The sequence below is a fragment of the Panthera pardus genome, unplaced genomic scaffold, assembly GCF_024362965.1.
Source record: "Panthera pardus isolate Hobbes unplaced genomic scaffold, ASM2436296v1 HiC_scaffold_24, whole genome shotgun sequence".
In the NCBI taxonomy this organism is placed as follows: Eukaryota; Metazoa; Chordata; class Mammalia; order Carnivora; family Felidae; genus Panthera; species Panthera pardus.
The window spans coordinates 66,297,413-66,317,691 of record NW_026526810.1 but is presented as its reverse complement, the minus strand read 5'-3'; the positions used below and the strand labels follow the sequence as shown (position 1 = coordinate 66,317,691).

The window sequence follows — 20,279 nt, the reverse complement described above, 5'->3', positions numbered from 1 at the left end:
AGGTCATGATCTCATGAGTTTGAGCCCACGTCAGGCTCTGCGCTCACAGCAGCAGAGCCTGCTTGGTATTCTGTCTCCCTCTCCCTCTGCCTCTCCCCCATTTGCTCTCTAGATCTCTATTTAAACAAATAAAAAATAAAAAAATAAAATATAATTAAAATGATTAACACAAATTAGTATAATGTCTAAAATAGGAAAAGTGTATACGTATATATGTATATATACACATATATATACATATACATATATATGTGTATGTGTGTGTGTATATATATATATATATATATATATATATATATATGTATAAAATAGGAAAATAAAATTCAATAGCCCTCCTGGCTTTGCTAAGGTTAATAGTGGAGTTAAAATGCAAACAGGAATGAATTGTATAAGATAGTATGTGTCTCACTGTTTATTTCCAACTCAGTCACTTGGGATTTTACAGTTAAACTATCCTGCTGCTTTAAATTTAGAAATTCCATTTCTAGGGCACCTGGGTGGCTCACTCAGTTAAGCATCTGGCTTTGGCTCAGGTCAGGATCTCAAGGTTTCTGGAGCCTGCTTCAGATACTGTCTCTCTCTCTCTCTCTCTCTCTCTCTGCCCTTCCCCACTTGATGTCTCTCTCTCTGAAAAATAAACATTAAAAAAAAAAAAAAAGAAAGTCCATTTCTACTCTAAGATTCCTCATTACAATACTCTGAAGATGTTAACTACTACTACTAAATGTTTTAATCTTATAGAACCAAGTGGGTACGAGAGTGGGCTCTAGAGCTGGACTGCTGATGTTCTAATCCCAGCTCCTCAATTATTATGTACATGACCCAGGACAAGAGTCCTATCTCCTCTCTCCCTCAATTTTCTCATCTGTCAAGTAGGCATAATAATACTCCCTGCTATTTTGATGGCTGTTTATATGGGTTAATATTTGTAAAACTCTTAAAACTGTACCTAGTACATTGTAAGTGTTATACAAAATCAGTAGGGAATTTAGGGGATTCGATGAATATTTGGGATTTTCTCTCTGCCTCTCCCCTGCTTGCACTCTCTCTCTCTCTCAAAATAACTAAATAAACCTAAAAAAAAAAAAATCGGAATTTAGGGAAAAAAAACTATACAAAATACTTCACATCTTTTTTCACTAATGTAGAACAAAATGAAGGAGAAAAAAAGCCAGCTCTGTGCCCCTGTTGGAAGCTCCCACTGGAACTAGAACCCCACAGTTGTAGCTCCAAAAGAGTTGTGTGTCCATTCATTCAATAATTTGAGAGCCTAGTATGTGCTGTAACTGACCAGGAATCAGACACACCCTCTGCCCTCAAAGGCCTTGCAGTGGGGTTAGAGATCAGAACTCTAATCCACTTTTTCACAGATGAGAAAACTGAGGTCCAGAGAAGTTATGCCTTGCTCAAGGTCACACAGCAAAATATCATCAGAGGTGAGACCAGAGCGGTTTCCCACAACTCAGTTCAGAACTCTTTTCCAATTGACCACCCCACCCTTTTGAGGGTCACATCTCAGCTATTTGAGATACTACCTAGTTTTCATGACCCTCCCTTCTGTGCACCCACTGTCACCCTCGCTCCCAAACCTGGAGCCTAGGATTTAGAAAAGAAAACGGTGAGCCCTGAAGAGAAAGTCACACACTGGGTATTTTGAACCATCCTCTGCAAGAAAAGGAAAGGTTACTCTGGTCTCCCAGCATTAACTCTTCCTGTGCCGGAGAGGTTGAGGCCGTTTAAAAACAAAAAACCTGAGTGGTCTCACTCAGGACCGAAAGGGTAGATCCCCGCCCCTGGTAAAGCAGCGAAGACAGATGGGGAGCCACCTGTCAGAGGACTGTGGGCGGGGGCCGGGACCGAGAGGGCCGCGGGACCAGAGGGTGAGCGCCGCTGAGCGCACGCTCAGAGCAGACAGTTCGCAGGAGGCAAGAGATGATGGTCCAAAACCCTGGGAGCTGACGGCCAGAGCGGGAGGAAAGGTAGTCACGGAGGGGAGGCAGAGCTACAGGAGGTGGGGGATCCTGGAGGTGACAGCAAGGAGAGTACGCAACCGCGAGGGGCAGCTCCAGCGAGGACGCCGGGCGGTCGGGCGAGAGAAGGCAGGGCAGCGCCGCGGCGCTGCGGGCGGGCTCCGCCAGGGCGGGGGGTGCCATGTCTCGAGAGCGGCCCCCCCGCACCGACATCCCGCGCAACCTGAGCTTCATAGCCGCGCTGACGGAGCGTGCCTACTACCGCAGCCAGCGGCCCAGCCTCGAGGAGGAGCCGGAGGTGGAGCCAGGCGAGGGCGGGACGCGCCTCGGGGCCCGGTCCCGAGCTCACGCTCCGAGTCGGGGTCGCCGGGCCCTCTCTGCGCCAGCCGGAGGCGGCGGAGTTCGGGTGCCTCGCAGCCGCAGCCCCGACACCCGCAAGAGAGTGCGTTTCGCCGACGCGCTTGGGCTGGAGCTGGCCGCGGTGCGCCGCTTCCGCCCCGGAGAGTTGCCCCGGGTGCCCCGCCACGTGCAAGTTCAGCTGCAGAGAGACGCCCTCCGCCACTTCGCGCCGTGCCAGCCTCGCGCCCGCGGCCTCCAGGTAGGCGGGCGGCATCGGCACGCCCCTTCCCCGGCACCTCCCCTACCCGGTCGCAGCAGGCGGCCGATTTAGCAAGGAACACCCATCTCCATTCCCAACCCTAGGCTTGTTCTCGCTCATCCCTTTTGGTGCCACTCTCCCAGCTGGGCTCCACTCCGACTGCTGGACGCCGGGGTCCGCTTCGGATTGGTCCAGTGCCTCACCCTGACCCCGCCCCCTGTCTCTCTCCTCCCCACCCCCTCAGGAGGCGCGCGCCGCCCTAGAGCCGGCCAGCGAGCCCGGCTTCGCCGCCCGCTTGCAGGCGCAGCGCATCTGCCTGGAACGCGCCGAGGCGGGACCGCTGGGCGTGGCCGGGAGCGCGCGTGTGCTGGACCTTGCCTACGAGAAGCGCGTGAGTGTGCGCTGGAGCGCTGACGGCTGGCGGAGCCAACGCGAGGCCCCCGCCTCCTACGCCGGTCCGGCCCCGCCCCCGCCGCGCGCGGATCGCTTCGCCTTCCGCCTTCCGGCGCCACCCATTGGGGGCGCCCTGCTTTTCGCCTTGCGCTACCGCGTGACCGGCCACGAGTTCTGGGACAACAACGGCGGCCGTGACTATGCTCTACGGGGGCCCGAGCACCCCGGGAGTGGCGGAGCCCCGGAGCCCCAGGGCTGGATCCACTTTATCTGAGACTCTTGCGGCCGACGGCGCAAAAAGCAAAGGCACCCAGGGGCCGGGGGAGTCCGAAGATTTGGCTGGGAAGAACGAAAGAAACCGAAATTGGCTGGGAGCTGTCCAAGAGAGTCAAGTGGGGGAGGGCGAGGAGGACGGGAGAATTCAAAGGGGTGTGGGAGTGGGCGGAATCGAGGAAGGTTGGGAGGTGGTGTAAAACATTAGTTGGATGTGAGTGATAGCAACCCAACGCATATAGGAAAGAAAACCAGAAAAGGCTCTGGGGGGATTAGGGAAAAAAAAGCCAAGATGGGGGTTGATGATGATGTCCTATTCCGTGAGCTGGCACTGGGAGAAAGTAAGTGGGTTCGTCAGGCCTAGGAAGCTGAAGGTTAAGGTTATCTCTTTGGGATTGAGGAAGTATTATGTTTGAAATATGAGCCCACCCTACTGAAGTCATTTGGAGTGCCAGCTTATTCCCTCTCTTACCCGCCTTTGCCACCTCGGGTCCCTAGCCCTGCTCATCCTAAGCTTTAACTCAGCCATAATTGCCTTGCTTAAGTCCCAGGATAAGTCCCCTGTTATTCCCGAAGATCCCAGGCTTCATGCTCCCCTGACTGGCTGGGGAGTGATGGCAGACCCCCGCGGCCCCCAGGCAGTCCTGGGGATTAAAATGAAGGCAAAACCAACTCCTGGCCTGTCCTTGTAGCCAAATAATGTCGTGCCTGAGGAGTTGGTACACTCAGGGGCTTCCAGAAAAATGCCAGCCTTACCTTTCTGGGGTGCCTTTTAATGACCCCTAAGCACTTTATGGAATGCATTTGTCAAGGAACAATGAGTCACAAGAATCACTCTAATTCTGCCTCAGAAGGAAAGAGTCACTGACTAGCTGTATTACTTTGGGCAATGTTACTTCACCTCTCTGGGCCCCAGTCTCCAACTTGGGAAATTAGATTTTGATTAAGTGATCTCATACAGCCGATTCTTGCTCTGACATTTTATGATCTACTGAGTGGCAGAGTGTGGATGAGAAGCCACATTCTCCAACCTACAGTTGGAGTACCACAGGTCAGAACACAAAGCATCCCAGCATTGGATTGAGGCCAAGGATGTGTCCTCCAGTTTTTGACACAGATACTCCAGAGGCCAATAAGCATCCCATAACCAGCTTGCAGCCTTATGGTATTCCAACACCTTTTTCAAACTGCAGCTCATCCTCTGCCCCTTGCCTTTTGCTCTTGCCCCCACAGACTCCCAGTCTAGGTGCTCTGAGACAGCTTTGAGTAGGTGCATCTCTGTTGGGGAAAATGATGTTTGGGAGCCCCAGAGATGAAAGGAAACAATGTTGAGGCTCTCTTGAGGATAAAGAATTATGGATATAAGAAACGGAGAACATTTCAAATAAAAAAAACAAAGCTACTGAATAATTAAGTGGCACCAGAAGATGGCAGTGTGTTCTATACCCTGAGCAAGTGAAATGGGAAAGCAGGACTCTTCTACCCATTCACAGTCATGCCTTAGGTCTCCCCTCCTGGTTAACCTCTACTGGTAGTTTTTCCTTTCCTGTTACCCTATTCCTAAGCTCTTTGCCTTTTTGTTTGTTTGTTTCTCTCTCTCATCACTTTCACTCTTTTAGCATATAGGGTATTTACCTTCGTTTTCTCTTTTCCATTTGTCTCCCTCTTCATTCTTGTTGATCTCTGCTGTTCCTTCTCCCTCCAGAAGGGGTGGAGAACCCACTTCCTTTTCTCCAAGACCATGGTTGATCCACCTTCCTCCCTCAGGCTCCTTCTTGACAGTCTTCTAGAAAGGAGAAGAGGGAAAAGAAGCAGTTCCTGATGCACATGAACAACTGCTCCCAGGTAACCAGCTCCCTGCACCCTTTTCTATCTGTTTACTAATTTCTCAAAAATTTCTGAATCCCCCTCCTCCTTATTACTAAGAGAGTGCATGCACAAAAGCCCATACATGCATTTAGAACACAGTATGGGGGCTAGTTACCCTGCCCCTCCTGTCCAAAGCCTTAGTCCTTTGAAGGAAGATGGGCGAAAGAGAGGAACTCCAAGTCACTTCTCAAAGAAATGCTGGCTTAAACATCATCCTTATCTAATGAAGAAAACAAAGAATTTCATGCATCTTGTGGAACACCTTCAGGTCAAAGTACCAGCAGAGTGAAGAAAGAAACTGCTAGAAGCCACAAAGCAATGTGCTTTTTAGTCATCAATGAAGAGCCCAAGGGAGGTTGATGGAGAGGGAGACTGGGTTGAGGCTCAGTGTATAATAATCTCTTGCCTAATGTGTATGCATTATTATTATGTTGTATTAACAATCATAATAGCTCACATTTACTTATCTGCTAAAATCTGGTGTCTTGCATGCAATACAACCCTCAAAACAACCCTATCAGTTGAGTAATATCCCCATTTTAGAGCTTAGGAAACAGCTCACAAAAGCTCAGTAATTTGTTCAAGATCACATAGCTAGTAAATGGCATAGCTGGGATTGTGAACTCAAGATATCTCCAGAGGTTCTGTGCATAACCATTTGATTATAGTTCTTCCTTTAAAAACAAAACTGACAACTTTGCCATATATAGTCTCTTATTAGGAAAAGACCACAGTTTCTAACTGCTCTGCCTTCCTATCCTCCCAGTCTCCTGAACTGGCATAGAGAAGGCAAAGCACTGAGGGGTCCCAATTCCATCCAGGAGCTTGCTGCTGTCTCCTGTACCAGTGTCCCAGCTCTGCAGAATCAGCAAGGGACCATCCTGCCTGCCTGCTAGAGAACTTGGGAGCCCACCTGAACTCAAGCTTTTCCGTACATTGGGATTCTCTCCTGGCCCTAACCAACTCTCTACACATGTTGGTGTGTCATGCCCCTTTCCACTCCCCCAAATAGTTTTGAACTGACCAATCCCTAAAGTTTCCACTAGAAAGTATCCCTGACTAGGACAATTGCTGAATGGTCTGTGCCTGGACCCTCTCTGCAAGCCCTGGTATTACTGAGTAGATAAACGTAAACTGGTTGGAGATGGAATGAAGAATAATCCATTTTTCCCTGAGCTTTCTCAGTAAGAAGTACCATGGCTCACCCACCCCCCATTCTCAGCTTTATGGAGCCAACACATGAATCTTCTAGTTTTCCCATATAGAGCTGCCCCAGGGCCTGGGAGTAAACTGACAGTCTAATCTGATATGGGAAACACTAGGAGTTTGGTGAAATCTTTAGGAAGGTATGTGTTAGGCATTGGGATAGGGACTTTCCCCTAAAGGCTGATGACTATATGAACAGGAGCAATTTGGTGTATATAACATGTCAGCCATAGACGAGGAAGTGTTATATAAGAAAAAACCTTACGCTGGTCAGGGGCTTGGGTCCTTGAAGCAACACAGCTGGACCACTTTGCCTGTTTCTCCTATCCAGACCTTAGATATCTTCCTACACTTAGCTGTCTGATAGCCTTCCTTGTTCTTTTGTTTCTTTATGAATGTAGCGCATCATTTATTGCCACAATAAGCCATAACTTCTGAACTCTCCAATCTAACTCCCACATTTTCTTGCTTCTAACACCTGTGTTTCTCTGGAGCTTCACTGGATCCTTGCAATCCAAAGATCATAGAATCAGAGACCAGGAAAAACTTGTCTTTGGAGATTACTGGGTCCATGCTCCACTACAGATGAGGACACAGGTCCAGAGATGAGAAGTGATTTCAGCAGGGTCAGAGAATTTGTTAGTGCAGCTCAAGATGGGGCTTACCCTCAACCTTTCTGCACACATGCCATTCCTGGGCTATAAAACAGGCCTCTACATAGTCAGATCTGCGATTTTTCATGGCAAGGGATAATATCAGAAATGTTTCATTTTCTCCTGCTACTTTCCATTCCCTTCCCCATCCAGGCATGAAAAGAAACAAAAGGCACTTGTAGTTTTCTTTGTTTTCCCAGTCTTGGCACTTCTTTGGGTGATATTGCTGAGGAACAGTGAAGTTGCTAAAAACATGGTATAATCCACCCATTGACTAACCTGGAGAGGAAATTAAAGTTTGCTTTGTGAATTCCCCCAAACCACTGTTCTCATCAGGCCCTCCCAGAGCATCCTCATACCGTTCACAGTGTAGCCATGTTCACTAGGCCCCAAACCCACTAGTTCTGTGCCTCACTTCAGCTTCCACATGCAACTACCCTTCCTTCTGGATAAAAGACCTCATATGTGAAATAAAGTCAAAATATGAAAGTATATCATATAATATTGAGAAATTGTTTGTTTGGGGTGGAGGGTGGCAAGAAACCCAGAGGCAAGATTCCTCTCTCCCAACCCCCATTTCTTGGTCATCTCATTTCTCTATTTGCTGGTGTCCTATTGCTATGCAAAAGTTGGATGGGCAGAAGATATGGAGGAGTTGGACAGCCCTGGTATAAGACACCCCGGTATAATCCTGCCACCATTTTGGGTAGTGGTGGGAAAGTTATGAGGGTCCAGCTTTATTTAGTTCCCTGGCACCCAGTGCCAATTCCTGGTGCAGTTAAAGGGTACTGCTTGGGTAGAAGCCCTAAGTTTCCCGTTGGATGGGGTGGGGTGGCTATTCTTACTTAAGGAGGCAATCTAAGTTACATTTCTCCTTAAGCACTGGAGGGAAGAGGAAAGCCCTTTTCTCTATCAAGGGCAACCCTAAGGCAAAAGATGAGAAATATGATGGAGAGGGAAAGCAAGGACCTCTGTCTAATCCGGAATGGAACAATAGATTAAAGTGAGGTATCCTTGAAAAAATTAAGTTCTAACATAAAATTGATTTCCACATCACCTGAACGATGAGAAAATTCAATTACCCACAAAGTAACGAGACGTTTCTAATAGGGAAGCCCTAGCCTGAGAAGAATCAGAGGCCTCTGCATTACATCATAATGGCCAAGTTGTGATGTCACTGCAGAGCACCCATACTTATATTGTGAAACCAGATAGGCTAAAGGGTAGAGTCAGCATGAAGAGCAGACACCCAAGGAGAGGTAAGTGGGGGCGTTGCAGAAGTTTTCTCCATGGCTTATTGCCTAAGGTCCCTCTGTGGCCCTAATGTCTTTCCAGACGTCTCACATCTTAGTTTAGTGGTAGGTCTTTCTGAAATCCTTCTTTCACAAACTCCTTCACTGCAGCTTTTGATATCCCAGTTCCTCAAGACTTGCAGTTCTGATTGGTTAGCACTCAGCTTTTGTATTTCTTAGGAAACAAGGCACAGAACAGTGGAGCATGGTTCCCCTAAATGAGGCAGAAACTCACCATATCCATTTGGGTAGTCCCAGAGGTAGATCGAAGTTTTTGGGTGCTTGAAACATACAACTTTCAGAGCCTTTTGAAAAGAAACATAAATGCATTAGGCCCAACAATGAAAGTGCTTTAGAATGAGAAAATATAAATTATAATTTTTATTTTTTTTTAATTTTTTTACTGTTTATTTTTTGAGAGAGAGAGAGAGAGAGAGACAGAGTGTGAGCAGGGGAGGGGCAGAGAGAAAGGGAGACACGGAATCTGAAGCAGGCTCCAGAGCCTGACGCAGGGCTCAGACTCACAAACTGTGAGATCATGACCTGAGCTGAAGTCGGACGCTTAACCGACTGAGCCACCCAGGTGCCCCTAAATTATAATTTTTAAAGAGCTGACAAATATAACATAAAATCAAGAAAAATAACACAATTTTTTAAGTGTCTACTTAACATATTTTTTTACAATTTTGTTTTTGGCTGCATGCTCTTTAATATTTTTTCATATGATGCTTATATATATAATGTTTTCTATAAGGAGTATAGAAAGGTAATTCAGTCTTCTACATGATCACTTTTTAAAAATTCTTAGTGATTTAGAAAATGTTCACCTTCGCACTTTATAAGTGGTAATGTCATAATTTTTAGCATTTTTGTCAAACTTGAAGAAAACACTCAAATTTCTTTGATATTTGTGGTGTAAAATTTCAGAGCACTTCAAATTTGTAATGATTAATGCCATATACTCTGAATTGTTGACATTAGAATTATACCTAGAAGTTATATGTATTAGTCTGCTGGAGTTGCCATACAAAATACAACAGACTGGGTAGCTTAAACAGAAATTCTCCCACAGTGTAGAGGATAGAAGTCTGAGATCAAGGCATTGGCAGAGTTGACTTGATTCTGAGGTTCCCCTCCTTGGCTTATAGACAGACATCTTCTCCCTAGCTTCTCATGGTCTTTCCTATGTTCATGTCTGTGTCCAAATTTCCTATTGTAAAGACACCAGTCATACTGGGTTAGGACTCACCCTGAAGACTTCATTTTAACTTAATTACCTCTTTATAGACCTTACTTCCAAATAAACTTACATTCTAAAGTACTAGGAATTAGGACTTTACTATATGAATGGGGGGGGGGGGGGGCAACACCATTCAGCCTATAACACTATGCTTAATATTAAACTACTTACTAATAAACTACTAACCCCAAACTAAATGTATCCTCAAATTAACTTCCCTAGCCAATCCCCAAATATCCATGGCATTTCCACTGCCACCTAACAAAAGAAGAAGTGTAATGGAGGGGAAGTCAGAAAGAAAAGGGACCTCAATCTTAACCAATTGCAGTTTAAATATTTTTTTCAAAATTTACAAAAAGCCATGACCACATTATCACATTGCTGGGGCTCTAGTGCACCTACAGTGCTTTAGAAGAGGTCTGTGCAAGGGATGGTCCTAAAAGTTCAGTTTCTTTACCTATAGGGTAAATGTGTCTGTCAGTCCTGCTAGTATCTGAACCATGCAAACAGAAACAGAATTTTCACCAAAGATGGGGGATTAACATCTCTACATTGAGGATAACATGAGTCCCCACTCTTCTGCACTAGTCCCAGGAAGAGCTGGGAGGGTTAGTGTCTTGCTAAAGGTGAGGCCCTCCTTTCTCTGATATTGTCAGCCTGGATCTCTTCCTCTCTTCCAATCCCCACCACAGGACACTCCATCTTCTAAATCTTTAGGGTGAAATCCACATCAAAGAGGGAGGCTTCAGCCTGTACTCCAAAACTAGGGCAGAGGAGTTTCTTCTGTCCTTGGATTTTCCTTCTCCTAAACCTGTCTTCAATTCTGCTCCCTACTTCTGTCTCAGGAGCGTGTTTCTGAGAATTGAAAGGTGACACATTTGTCCATCTTTCATATTTCCAAGCCCATGATCAGTGATGCCCAGAATGCCTAATTGAATCCTCTAGGGACTGGCACTACGTTCCCACAGACATTGCCTGCCTGGCTTTCCAGCCAGATAAGCATGTCAACCAGACAACCCAGTCTTGTTATTTTTTTAGATTATGAAAGAACAACCTCTCCACTGAAAACTGAGGGCTGCTGCTGCCTACAATGTTTCACTTTTCCTTTCATCACTTACAAACCATTGGGGCATTGTAGTAGTCATGATTTAGGACAAACTTTGTATATACCACCAGCCCTGGCTTAAACCCTGAGGGATCAGAAGTTTCTAACTCTAAATCTGAGTATATATATCTTTGCTTTTTTTACTCCTATGATGTTTTTGCCGGATACCAGTTTGAAGGATGTAGGGCTGGCTCTTAGAAGTTTAGTTTTATTAAATGTAACGGGGCTGGGGGCAGGCAGGGGTAAATACAGGGATAGTAACATAAAATAGGGCTCAATGCTGAAGAGGAAATAAATTTTCTTTCTTTCTTTCTTTCTTTCTTTCTTTCTTTCTTTCTTATCTAGGAAATAAATTTCTGAATTCTGACAACCTTGAAAGAGCTCTAGACCTTAAATTGGAGTAATAATGAGTAGTGGTGTTTTGGGGGAGTATATAGAGAGGGGTGAGGTCTATCTGCGGAATACAGGGCAAAGTCTGAAATTTTTTTTATAAATTACTGTGGCTATATAAGCTATTAAGTGACCTAAATAGGCAAGAAGACAGTTTCAAAGACCAGCGTGAGAACAAAAGAATCACTTCAGAAAGTACCATTCCCAAGTTTTAGTCAAAGACGGAGAATCCTAAATATACAAACTTTTGGCCCAGAACTTCGGGGTGTGGACTACCACTTTGGTGAAAAGTCCATTTCATTGCCATCCCTTTCTAGACAAGAGAAAACCAAGGTCCCCAGATATGAGGTGGAGTTCCAGGTCCTCTTCACTGGGACAGAAAGGGGACCTGGGGATCTGGTAGGTCCCAAACAGGTGCCCCCTTCTGACACTTCGTCTTTGGGAACACCTGTGCAGTGTTCCGAAGGCGCCGGACAGCTAGGATCCTCGTCTTTCAGGTGGCAAGACATTTGATCCATCTGTAGAACAAGTTCCCGGTTGCTCTAGGCGCTACATTTACAACGACGCTGCTGACGGCGGTTGGGCCCTCGGCTGGGCGGGCGCGGCTCAGCTCGTGCGTAAGTCTGACAAGGGGGTGCTGAAAAAAGTCTTCCTTCAGGAAGAACAAATAGGGAATAATTGTAAGGCAATTCAACAAACTGCTGTGAATTCCCAGGGGAATTTCGGGACGACCAGGGCTCGCAGTGCTCCGAAGGTCCGGCGCGGAAAGGTCGAAGGCGGGGGGAGGTACCATTCACAGCACCCTGGCCCCGGGGGACATCTTCCCTGCCCCACGCAGCCAATAGCCACCCCGGCTGAAGCCGACGCAGCCAATAGCCGACTTCAGCCGAGACTCACGCAGCCAATGGTCGGCCCAGTGCGTTCCGCCAGTGTCCGCCTGCCTGCGTCTACCAATCCGGACTCGGGCCACCTTGGCACCGCCCCTGGAGCACCCCCCACCCATCCGCCCCGCCCCCAACTCGCTCGAGCAGGGTTGGGCTTAGACGGGCGCGCTCTCGGGGACAGGGGGGGCAGTCCCGGTCCCGGCCCTCCGCGCGGGTGGGCTTGGAGCAGGCCGCACCGGGCGGGAACCCCACTCCCACCCCGGAGGCCCCCTGCCCTTTCTCCCCCTTTCCCCCCGGCCCATGGTGCGAGGCTGGGAGCCGCCGCCCGGGCCGGACCGCGGTGAGTGATCCCCAGCCCCTTCGACTTCCCCTCCTAGCCCCTGTACGATCTCCGACCTCCGGAGCCCCATCCCCGCGCTGGGGGGAGGAGGATTCTAGGCTCGAAGTCGCCTGGTTCTCTCTTTCTCCTCTGGACTTTTCGGTTCCCTGTTGTAACTGGGGGAGGGTGAGTGGGTGTGTAGGGAGGAGGGGAAGGCTGGATTGGGACGGTCTCGGCGAGGGGAGGATTGAGATTCGCCTGCTCCCTGGGGCTCATCGCCCCAAGTGCAGCAACTTTTTGTTCTCTGACCCAGTTTGGAGCCTTGTAGACTGCCTGCGAAATGGAGGATAGGAGAAACGTTTCCTTCCCAGGCCTCCACCTCCCCCCCACGACTACCTCCTGGCGACCTCAGCACACGTACAGAAATCTGGCCTTACTTCTGGGGAGCAGTGGTCTTTGGGAATGAAAGGTTTGGGAGAAACTGCCCCTGACCCCCCTACCCAGCCATACTCAGAAAACAAACCAGGAAAAAGAACCCAAATCCTCAGAGGTTCCTGGTTTTGCGTCCTAATATGAGACTTCTAAACTGAAAGAAGACTCAAGCTGAGACCTGTTTGGTAATGTGGGCCCAGATCAGGAGATCTTTTATCATACAAACCCTCCTTCTCACCATACACTTGAAGCCCTTTTATATTATATGATTAGGACAGGTAGATGGCAATGATTGGGGGAAAAAAAAAAAAGCCAGTTAAACTTGGGAATTTTTTAAATGATGCATACATCTCTTAAGCATTGTCATTAAAAGTATATTCATTTCACCAATCTTTTGGGGTAATATCCAGGCGTTTTCTTTATAAGTCTGCTGACTGGAGTTCCCAACTGCCTTTCTGGTATAAACTACACAAGCAAATCTCAAATCTGGCTGCACCCTGAGAACTTTTAAAAGTACTGATGCCTGAGCCCCAGTCCAGACTAATTAAGTCAGAATGAGGAGGAAGGTTCCCTGGTTTAAATTTCCCAGGTAATTCTAATGTGCCACTGCCTCTCATCATCTATGATTTCCAGGTTTGGTTTATTTAAAATGGAGTGAGAATCTAAACACTTTTGAAGCAATCTGAATGTAGAATACTTTTGAGATTTTTAAGTCCCCTGCCCCTCCAGTCTTTTACAGTTGCCTACCATTCCCAACTCAACAATTGTACACTCGTTGTATTATGTCTTTCCAAAGCATTTGACTTTGTTTTCATAGAAACAATTTTTAATGCACTAGTTTTTCATAGGTTTATGTGGTATTTAATTATGTTATTATATAAATAAAAAATACAACAGGCATAAACAGGTTTGGAATCATATACAACTTGGCCCAAGCACACAGGGCAGCTGAAAGAAGCAGATGATTTTGGCACACTAGAGAGTAGCCTACCAGGCTCTAGGATGTAGCACACTGTGGGTATTGGTCATATAATCCAGTGGGTTAAGCCAGGCTCCTGGCCCAGCTGAACACCCCTCCCTTCCACTATCTCCAACTAGTATCACCAATACCCAGTCCCTTCTAGACCTATTTAAATTCTCCTGAGTCTTTCCATCCACTCTTTCCATTCATTCACATCAAGATGTATGTTCCTCTTTAAGCAATTACCACCGCTGCCTTTTTATTCAGTTGGGAGGACATAAGGCAGAGGTTCGTAACCTGGGCTTCTGGGCAGTGAGCCCTCTGAGATTATATATATATATATGGATGTTTATTGGGGGGGGCGGGTAGTCATAACTTTCTGAGGGTCCATACCTTTATCTGATTCCCAAAGAAGTTCATGACCCAAAAAGTTGAGAAACATGTAAGTTGAATACCACTAAAAATTCTTTAAGGCCCTTAAAACTATCACCAAAACACATTTCAGGCAGCACTGCAGTTCTGTGAATAAAGATTTAGGGAATTTACGCAGGATCATATCTAGTCTCTCATTTGAACTGTCTCCTGCTTTAACCATAAGCCTAATAAGATCAAGCCTAAAGTTGTGAACACCTTTTTCCTAGGATTGTATGGACACCTACATGAAGTTTAAGGCAGTCCATTCTTTTCTTCCATCTGTCCACGGGCATGGAAAGCCCAAAGGGAAAGAGGGGTGATATCCTGTCTCTGTTTTTCTGATTATATTTTTTATTAGCTACTTAAAGTAGCAATAGGGCAAATCCAACATACTCAATAAGGATCAAATTTAGTAATTATTTAGAATTGATAATCCCACCATTACTACCATCTCTGCCCACAGGAGTCCTTTTTTCTCCAGTTTTGATTTCCCTTCTTTTTCTAACCTCTCCAAATGGAGGCACAAGAACACAAGACCCCATAGTGCCTTCATGGTGGTTTTGATTACTGTGGGGCCTACCCTCTTTGTTAATACCTCTCATGAGCCACTCTCTGATTGTAGCTTCTTCCTATGCCAAAGCAGATTCTTCCAGGGAGGCACCAGGTAGCTATACAGCTGTGCCTTAATTTAAGCCACCATTCTATATCAGGAAGTCTTCCACAATTTGTTTTGTGTAATTGGAAAACTGGATGTATATAGTACACCAAATATGGTATTTGTATTACTACATGTTATATTGAAACATCAAACTGATGTCATGAGAATCTGGAGGATAGCAACCCACATGAATGAAAGCAAAATGCTTCCTTGTAAGGCTTATAGCTGTGCCTGCCTTATTTCCTGTCTGGCAGTCTTCATCCTTACACTGGACTGCTTTCTTCCTTATGCTACATTTTTCTCATATCTAAAATGTTATTGTGTCCTTAAAAAACAAGACACAAATAAGGTTAGTAGATGTCAAGTGTTGCAGTCATTAAGTATTGTCCAGCTTAAAATTGGTGGTGTTCCTGGTGGGCCACAATGTCTAAATGGTAGTTTAGCACCTAGCTGTGCAAGCATTTGTTCATAGGCCATGTAGCTGTGTCTGGGATGAACCTACAGGGTGAAGGTAGAGCTACTACTAAATTGGCAATTCATCTGGAAATCAAAAAGGATTTATATCCAAATTATGGATTCAATTCTCCTAAAGCTGTTGTTCTCATCCTTTCTTTCTTTTTTTTTTTTTTTTAAACAACAAAATCCATTCGGGAATTCTATCCAACTCCCAAAATATGGAAAGCATAAAATCATATATACCCTAGTTTCTTCCACTGCTCATTAGAATTAGGACCCTGCAAAAACAGATTGAAAACAAGGATTTTAAAGAATTCAGCCTTGGCTGCATTTCCCTCCTTGTGTCTAGAAAAGGAGCATTACCATATATCAGAATCACCCTGTGAGGCTGAAGTCATGAGGAAAGCTATTTGTTGAGCCTTTACTTTGTTCTAGGCATCATGTCAACTGCGTTTTTTTAATTTAGTCATAAACTTGCAAGGAAGGTGCTGTTCTGACCTTTTTTTCTGATGGGAAACTAAGGCTTAGTGAAGTTAAATAATTTGTCCAAGGACAGCAGCATTCTAGGAAGTGGTGGAGCTGCAATTAATCTCAAAACTGCCTCACCCCAGGCCTCCACCCCAACAGCTGCTTTAGGCCTTGCCTACGCAGGACACCTAGTGCATAGTAGGTGCTTGGTAAAAATATATAACTTTACATACACTTGGCACTGTATGCATTTTTTACACATGAAGAAACAAAAGCTCATTTAGCTACTTGTCCAAAATCACATAGCTGGTAAGTGGCGGAACTGGGATTCAAACTGCAGGTTGGCTTTACTCAAGGATCATATTTCTATCCACTCTGCTATGCTGTCTCTGTTTACCCTCTTAACGTTCTCTTCAAGCTGTATAGCCTTTAGGATCTGCATGGCCTTCGGTTCATTAGATCTGCTTTTTAAAAGTAAATGGTGACACATCAAAATGCTACCAAATTTTTCTAATTGTCATATAAAATCCTTTGATACCACACTGCACTGTAACTTCCTGGGCTTGAGATTCTTCTCAGTTCATCATGTAGCATATACATAGGAATCCTGTCGCATCCTTAACATATCAGAGGTAAATATTTATAAACTCGGGTGGGATTCCTCTAAGTGGAAAGGGTAACAGATGTGTTAAAGAGTTTCTATTTCTAATGCCCAGACAGGGAGCTGAGTTAAAATTTGGTCAACAGAACTTTCTGGGAAATAACCTGAGCAGGTGTTTCAGGAAGGCCAGAGTCAGGGCCTGTCCCTGCAGCCCCCATACCCACAGACCTGGGAGCAGTGGTGCTGCTGGGGAGCTTGCAGGACCTGGCTGCAATTCCTAATGAATCTGCCTACCTGGCTCTGGGAAGAAAGCTGGGCTGCAGAGATAAGAGCTGCAGGCCCTCTGCCCTGTGTGGAGGAGCTGTTACAGTCTGAAGGAGCTCTTCCCAACTCCCCCTGAGAGACACTGAGCTGTTGAAGAGACAAAGGGGGGAGGGGGAGGGGCTAACCTTTGTTCCGTGGAGGACTTGAGGTGGAAACAGTTCCCTCTCTCTACCCCCAAAGACCCAGGGGGAGTAACCCCATTTATCCCGGATACCCTATCAATTATCCTACAGAGAGAAAATAAAGCTTAGCAGATTTGGGTTTAGGGCTTGAAGGTACTATCATTCCTCTGCCTGCAGGACTTCACCACCAAGAAGAGAAAAGGAATGGGGGCAGGGGCTAGGCAGAAGGACAGTACTATCTGTCCTGTCTTCTAGAAATTCCTCTCTTGGATTCCCTGTCTCCACATTCTAGAGGTAATCATAAATTGTCAGGAGCTAAAGCATTTGCATCAGTTCTGAGATTACTGCACTTCATGTTTTTGTGGTTGAGTTTCCATTTTGTGACTCCTGTTCCATGATCTTAGAGGGTGAAGTGAGTTTGCATCAGAAAAATAAAGGCAATATAAGGATGCGTGTTCCTCCTTAACCTCTAAAGACAGATTTCACTAGTCACGTGACTTGGGGTAATGAACTTCTATGGACTTCGTTTTTTTCCATACATATGATAGGAATTATAACAGGCTCCTAAGGTTATGAAAATTAAATGAGAAATTTTTTTAAAGCACTTTAAAAGCAATCCAAAACAGTACACAATAGACAGTTGATTGTATTGGAGTCCAACATTTTGTTTGGCAGAAAATGAGCAATGGGCTGAAAGAGGAGCCCCAGTGATTGAGCTGTTTCTCTTCTTATTACAGCTATCTCTGAAGGGCACAAGTCAGAAAGCACCATGCCTCCTAATAAAGAGGCCAGCAGTCTTAATAGCTCCCCTGCGGGGCTCATCTGCCTCCCTCCAATCTCCGAGGAGCTACAGCTTGTGTGGACCCAGGCAGCCCAGACCAGTGAGCTGGATGGCAATGAACACTTGCTACAAACCTTCAGCTACTTTCCCTATCCCAGTCTAGCAGACATTGCTCTTCTCTGCTTACGCTATGGGCTGCAGATGGAAAAAGTCAAGACTTGGTTCATGGCCCAGCGCCTCCGCTGTGGCATTAGTTGGTCATCTGAAGAAATAGAAGAGACTCGAGCCCGAGTGGTCTACCATCGGGACCAGCTCCATTTCAAATCCCTTCTCTCTTTTACTCATCACGCAGGGCGGCCCCCTGAGGAGGTGCCTCCTTCTCCAGTGCCACCTCCAGAACAAATGGGTCTTGGAATAGTGCCCTTGACTCTTAGCGAGCCTACCCAGATGAAAGGATTGAAGGTAGAGCCTGAGGAGTCCTCAGAGCTGCTGAGTCACCAGAAAGCAAAGGAACCCCTGATGGCACCTGGCAGTGGGACATTCTCCCACCAATCAGATTTTTGGCAGGATCTTCAAAGCAGTGGCCTCTCTAAGGAGCAGGCAGGCAAGGGTCCCAATCAGTCACATGGCCTAGGTTCTGCTTCCTGGAACCACTCCACAGCTGTCCACCAGCCACGTGCTCGGGATAAGCCCCCACCAATCTCATTACTTGCCAGTAGTTGTAAGCAGGAGTCAGCATCTATTATGACTCCTTCTTCTTCCTCTACCTCTTCCACTTTCCAGGTACTGGCTAATGGAGCTACTGCCACCTCTAAACCCCTCCAGTCATTGGGCTGTATCTCACAGCCACTGTCACCCAATGAACAGGCACTGCCCCCACATCTGGAGCCAGCCTGGCCCCAGGGGCTAAGACATAACTCAGTACCAGGTAGGGTTGGCCCTGCAGAGTACCTTTCCCCAGATATGCAACGCCAGCGAAAGACCAAGCGCAAAACCAAAGAGCAGCTGGCTATCCTCAAATCTTTCTTTTTACAGTGCCAATGGGCACGGCGTGAGGATTACCATAAATTAGAACAGATCACTGGCTTACCTCGGCCTGAGATTATTCAGTGGTTTGGTGACACACGCTATGCTTTGAAGCATGGGCAACTAAAATGGTTTCGGGACAACGCAGTACCTGGTGCCCCTAGTTTCCAGGACCCAGCAATTCCCACACCCCCACCTTCAACCCGCTCCTTGAATGAATGGGCTGAGACACCACCTTTGCCAAACCCCCCACCCCCACCGGATATACGACCCTTGGAGAGGTACTGGGCAGCCCACCAACAGCTTCGGGAAAGTGATATCCCTCAACTGAGTCAGGCATCAAGGCTTAGCACCCAGCAGGTACTGGATTGGTTTGACTCTCGTTTACCTGAGCCAGCTGAGGTGGTGGTTTGTCTAGATGAAGAAGAGGAGGAGGAGGAGGAGGAACTGCCAGAAGATGAGGATGAAGAGGAGGAGGAGGAGGAAGATGATGACGAGGATGATGATGTGATCATACAAGACTGAGGGGTGGGGGAGGGGAGGGGAGGTCTGTTACTAAAAGATGAACCAACTTAGTAACTGTTTAAACAAAGAAACCACATTTTTTTAATTACCTTGTGGCAAAGAACTAAAAAGCTTTGTGTTCTTGAGGTTGGGGGATGGGGGATGTAGTGAGGGTGGGCCAGGGAGGATGACCATAGGACCCAAAGAGAGGTGAGGATTGGTTGGGCAGAAATCAGGCCTTTAGTCTCGGTGAAGAGAGTGCTAAGGATCTGGTCCAAACCATGGGCTGGGAAACAGTTATTGCTCTCTTCATGTCTGTTCTTTCCCCTTATTGTACTAAGGAGAGGCCAGACATTGGCCCCACGTCTTTAGTACTGGAAAGGAGGAGTAAAGAATTTTGATTCAATTGATGATTCTAGTGCATCCCCCAGTCTCACCATTTTCCCTGGAATATAAGGCTGCCTCACACCCACCCCTTTCTTCTCTGAGCACGAGTCCGTGCATAATACAGCTGAGAGTCTTAGTGTGTCCCAGTCTCACTACAAGTATTTCCTTCATGCACACCAACTTGACGCTGGGTTTTCCCTGCTTCATTACTGAGTTGCACAGGTAGCAGAATGTTTTCACTTCTGATACTGGGACCATTTTGCCTTGTACTTTTTTATCTTTTTCCAAAATCCCTCGTTCTGTTCGCTATTTGTCTCAGGGTAAATCTTCCCCATGGAGCTTGTGAAAAAGTTTAATAATTGGGTGGAGAATAATTTAGACTGGATATTTATTGGATGTGGGAACTGGGGGGAAATGTCCTTTTAAAAAGTAGAATTAGGTTACAGAGGGTAGAGGAGAGGGATGATTTCTACTGTTCAGAAGGTGGGTGCAGGTAGGTTGCAGGTTTGGTTTTACAAATCTGAAACTTTCTCCTGCCTAGCTTGACAAAGACTAATTTTTCATCTTTTTGGTGTTGGCTCAATGTGTGTCTATAATAGAGACTTTTTCCCCTCTTTATAGGATCTGTCTTGGGGACAGAGGGACCCTGGTCTTAACTGAATTGATTATTGATGTTTTAGAATGGTTTTCATCAGTTGGAGTCAGATATAAAGATATCAATGGGTTAACCATCTAGAAATAAGAGTGGAAGCCCCAAATTGCTAGAATAATAAAAGGCCAAAAATAAAATTGTTTCTCCTCCACTTTGCCACTTCTATGGTTTAGAAATTAATGGAGCCAAATCTATTAACATTCTGACTTAGTATACATTTTTTTTTTTTTTTTTTGAAATCAGGATATATTGAGGTAGGTTAAAAGAATAAAACTTTAAAAAGGCAATACATCAGTATCTT

At 46.1% G+C, this 20,279-nt stretch overlaps 3 protein-coding genes across 8 annotated transcripts in view; 2 read left to right on the top strand and 1 right to left on the bottom strand.

Annotated features, from left to right (window-relative positions):
• Window positions 1-1,063: 1,063 nt before the first annotated feature.
• PPP1R3E (protein phosphatase 1 regulatory subunit 3E) lies at window positions 1,064-11,085 on the top strand. 2 transcript variants are annotated; one of them, XM_019429420.2, is made up of 4 exons: window positions 1,064-2,568; window positions 2,813-3,353; window positions 4,940-5,079; window positions 10,945-11,085. In XM_019429420.2, exons 1-2 carry the CDS (start codon window positions 2,152-2,154, stop codon window positions 3,233-3,235), a joined length of 840 nt encoding a protein of 279 aa, XP_019284965.1. In that variant the 5' UTR covers window positions 1,064-2,151; the 3' UTR covers window positions 3,236-3,353; window positions 4,940-5,079; window positions 10,945-11,085. The 2 variants fall into 2 exon arrangements, with proteins under 2 accessions (XP_019284965.1, XP_053745252.1); XM_053889277.1 differs by lacking the exon at window positions 10,945-11,085 and having other exon boundaries at window positions 4,940-7,454.
• Window positions 8,150-20,129, top strand: HOMEZ (homeobox and leucine zipper encoding). Of its 2 annotated transcripts, none has more exons than XM_019429416.2 (2): window positions 8,150-8,221; window positions 17,366-20,129. In XM_019429416.2, the coding sequence occupies exons 1-2, from the start codon at window positions 8,197-8,199 to the stop codon at window positions 18,958-18,960; spliced, it is 1,620 nt and encodes a 539-aa protein (XP_019284961.2). In that variant the 5' UTR covers window positions 8,150-8,196; the 3' UTR covers window positions 18,961-20,129. The 2 variants fall into 2 exon arrangements, with proteins under 2 accessions (XP_019284961.2, XP_019284963.2); XM_019429418.2 differs by lacking the exon at window positions 8,150-8,221 and adding an exon at window positions 12,008-12,213.
• Window positions 11,186-20,279, bottom strand: part of RNF212B (ring finger protein 212B) — a 62,664-nt gene continuing 53,570 nt past the window's right edge. For all 4 annotated transcript variants that reach the window (XM_053889270.1, XM_053889273.1, XM_053889272.1 and 1 more), the window contains one exon: window positions 11,186-11,641. In XM_053889270.1, coding sequence (XP_053745245.1) covers window positions 11,483-11,641 — 159 coding nt within the window. In that variant the 3' untranslated portion in view covers window positions 11,186-11,482. The remainder of the gene's footprint in view (window positions 11,642-20,279) is intronic.

Coding starts and splice junctions, on each gene's coding strand:
- PPP1R3E (XM_019429420.2), top strand. CDS start 2,152: ATGTCTCGAGAGCGGCCCCCCCGCACCGACATCCCGCGCAACCTGAGC. Junction 2,569..2,812: donor CTCGCGCCCGCGGCCTCCAG/GTAGGCGGGCGG, acceptor CCACCCCCTCAG/GAGGCGCGCGCCGCCCTAGA.
- HOMEZ (XM_019429418.2), top strand. CDS start 12,174: ATGGTGCGAGGCTGGGAGCCGCCGCCCGGGCCGGACCGCG. Junction 12,214..17,365: donor GCCGCCCGGGCCGGACCGCG/GTGAGTGATCCC, acceptor TTCTTATTACAG/CTATCTCTGAAGGGCACAAG.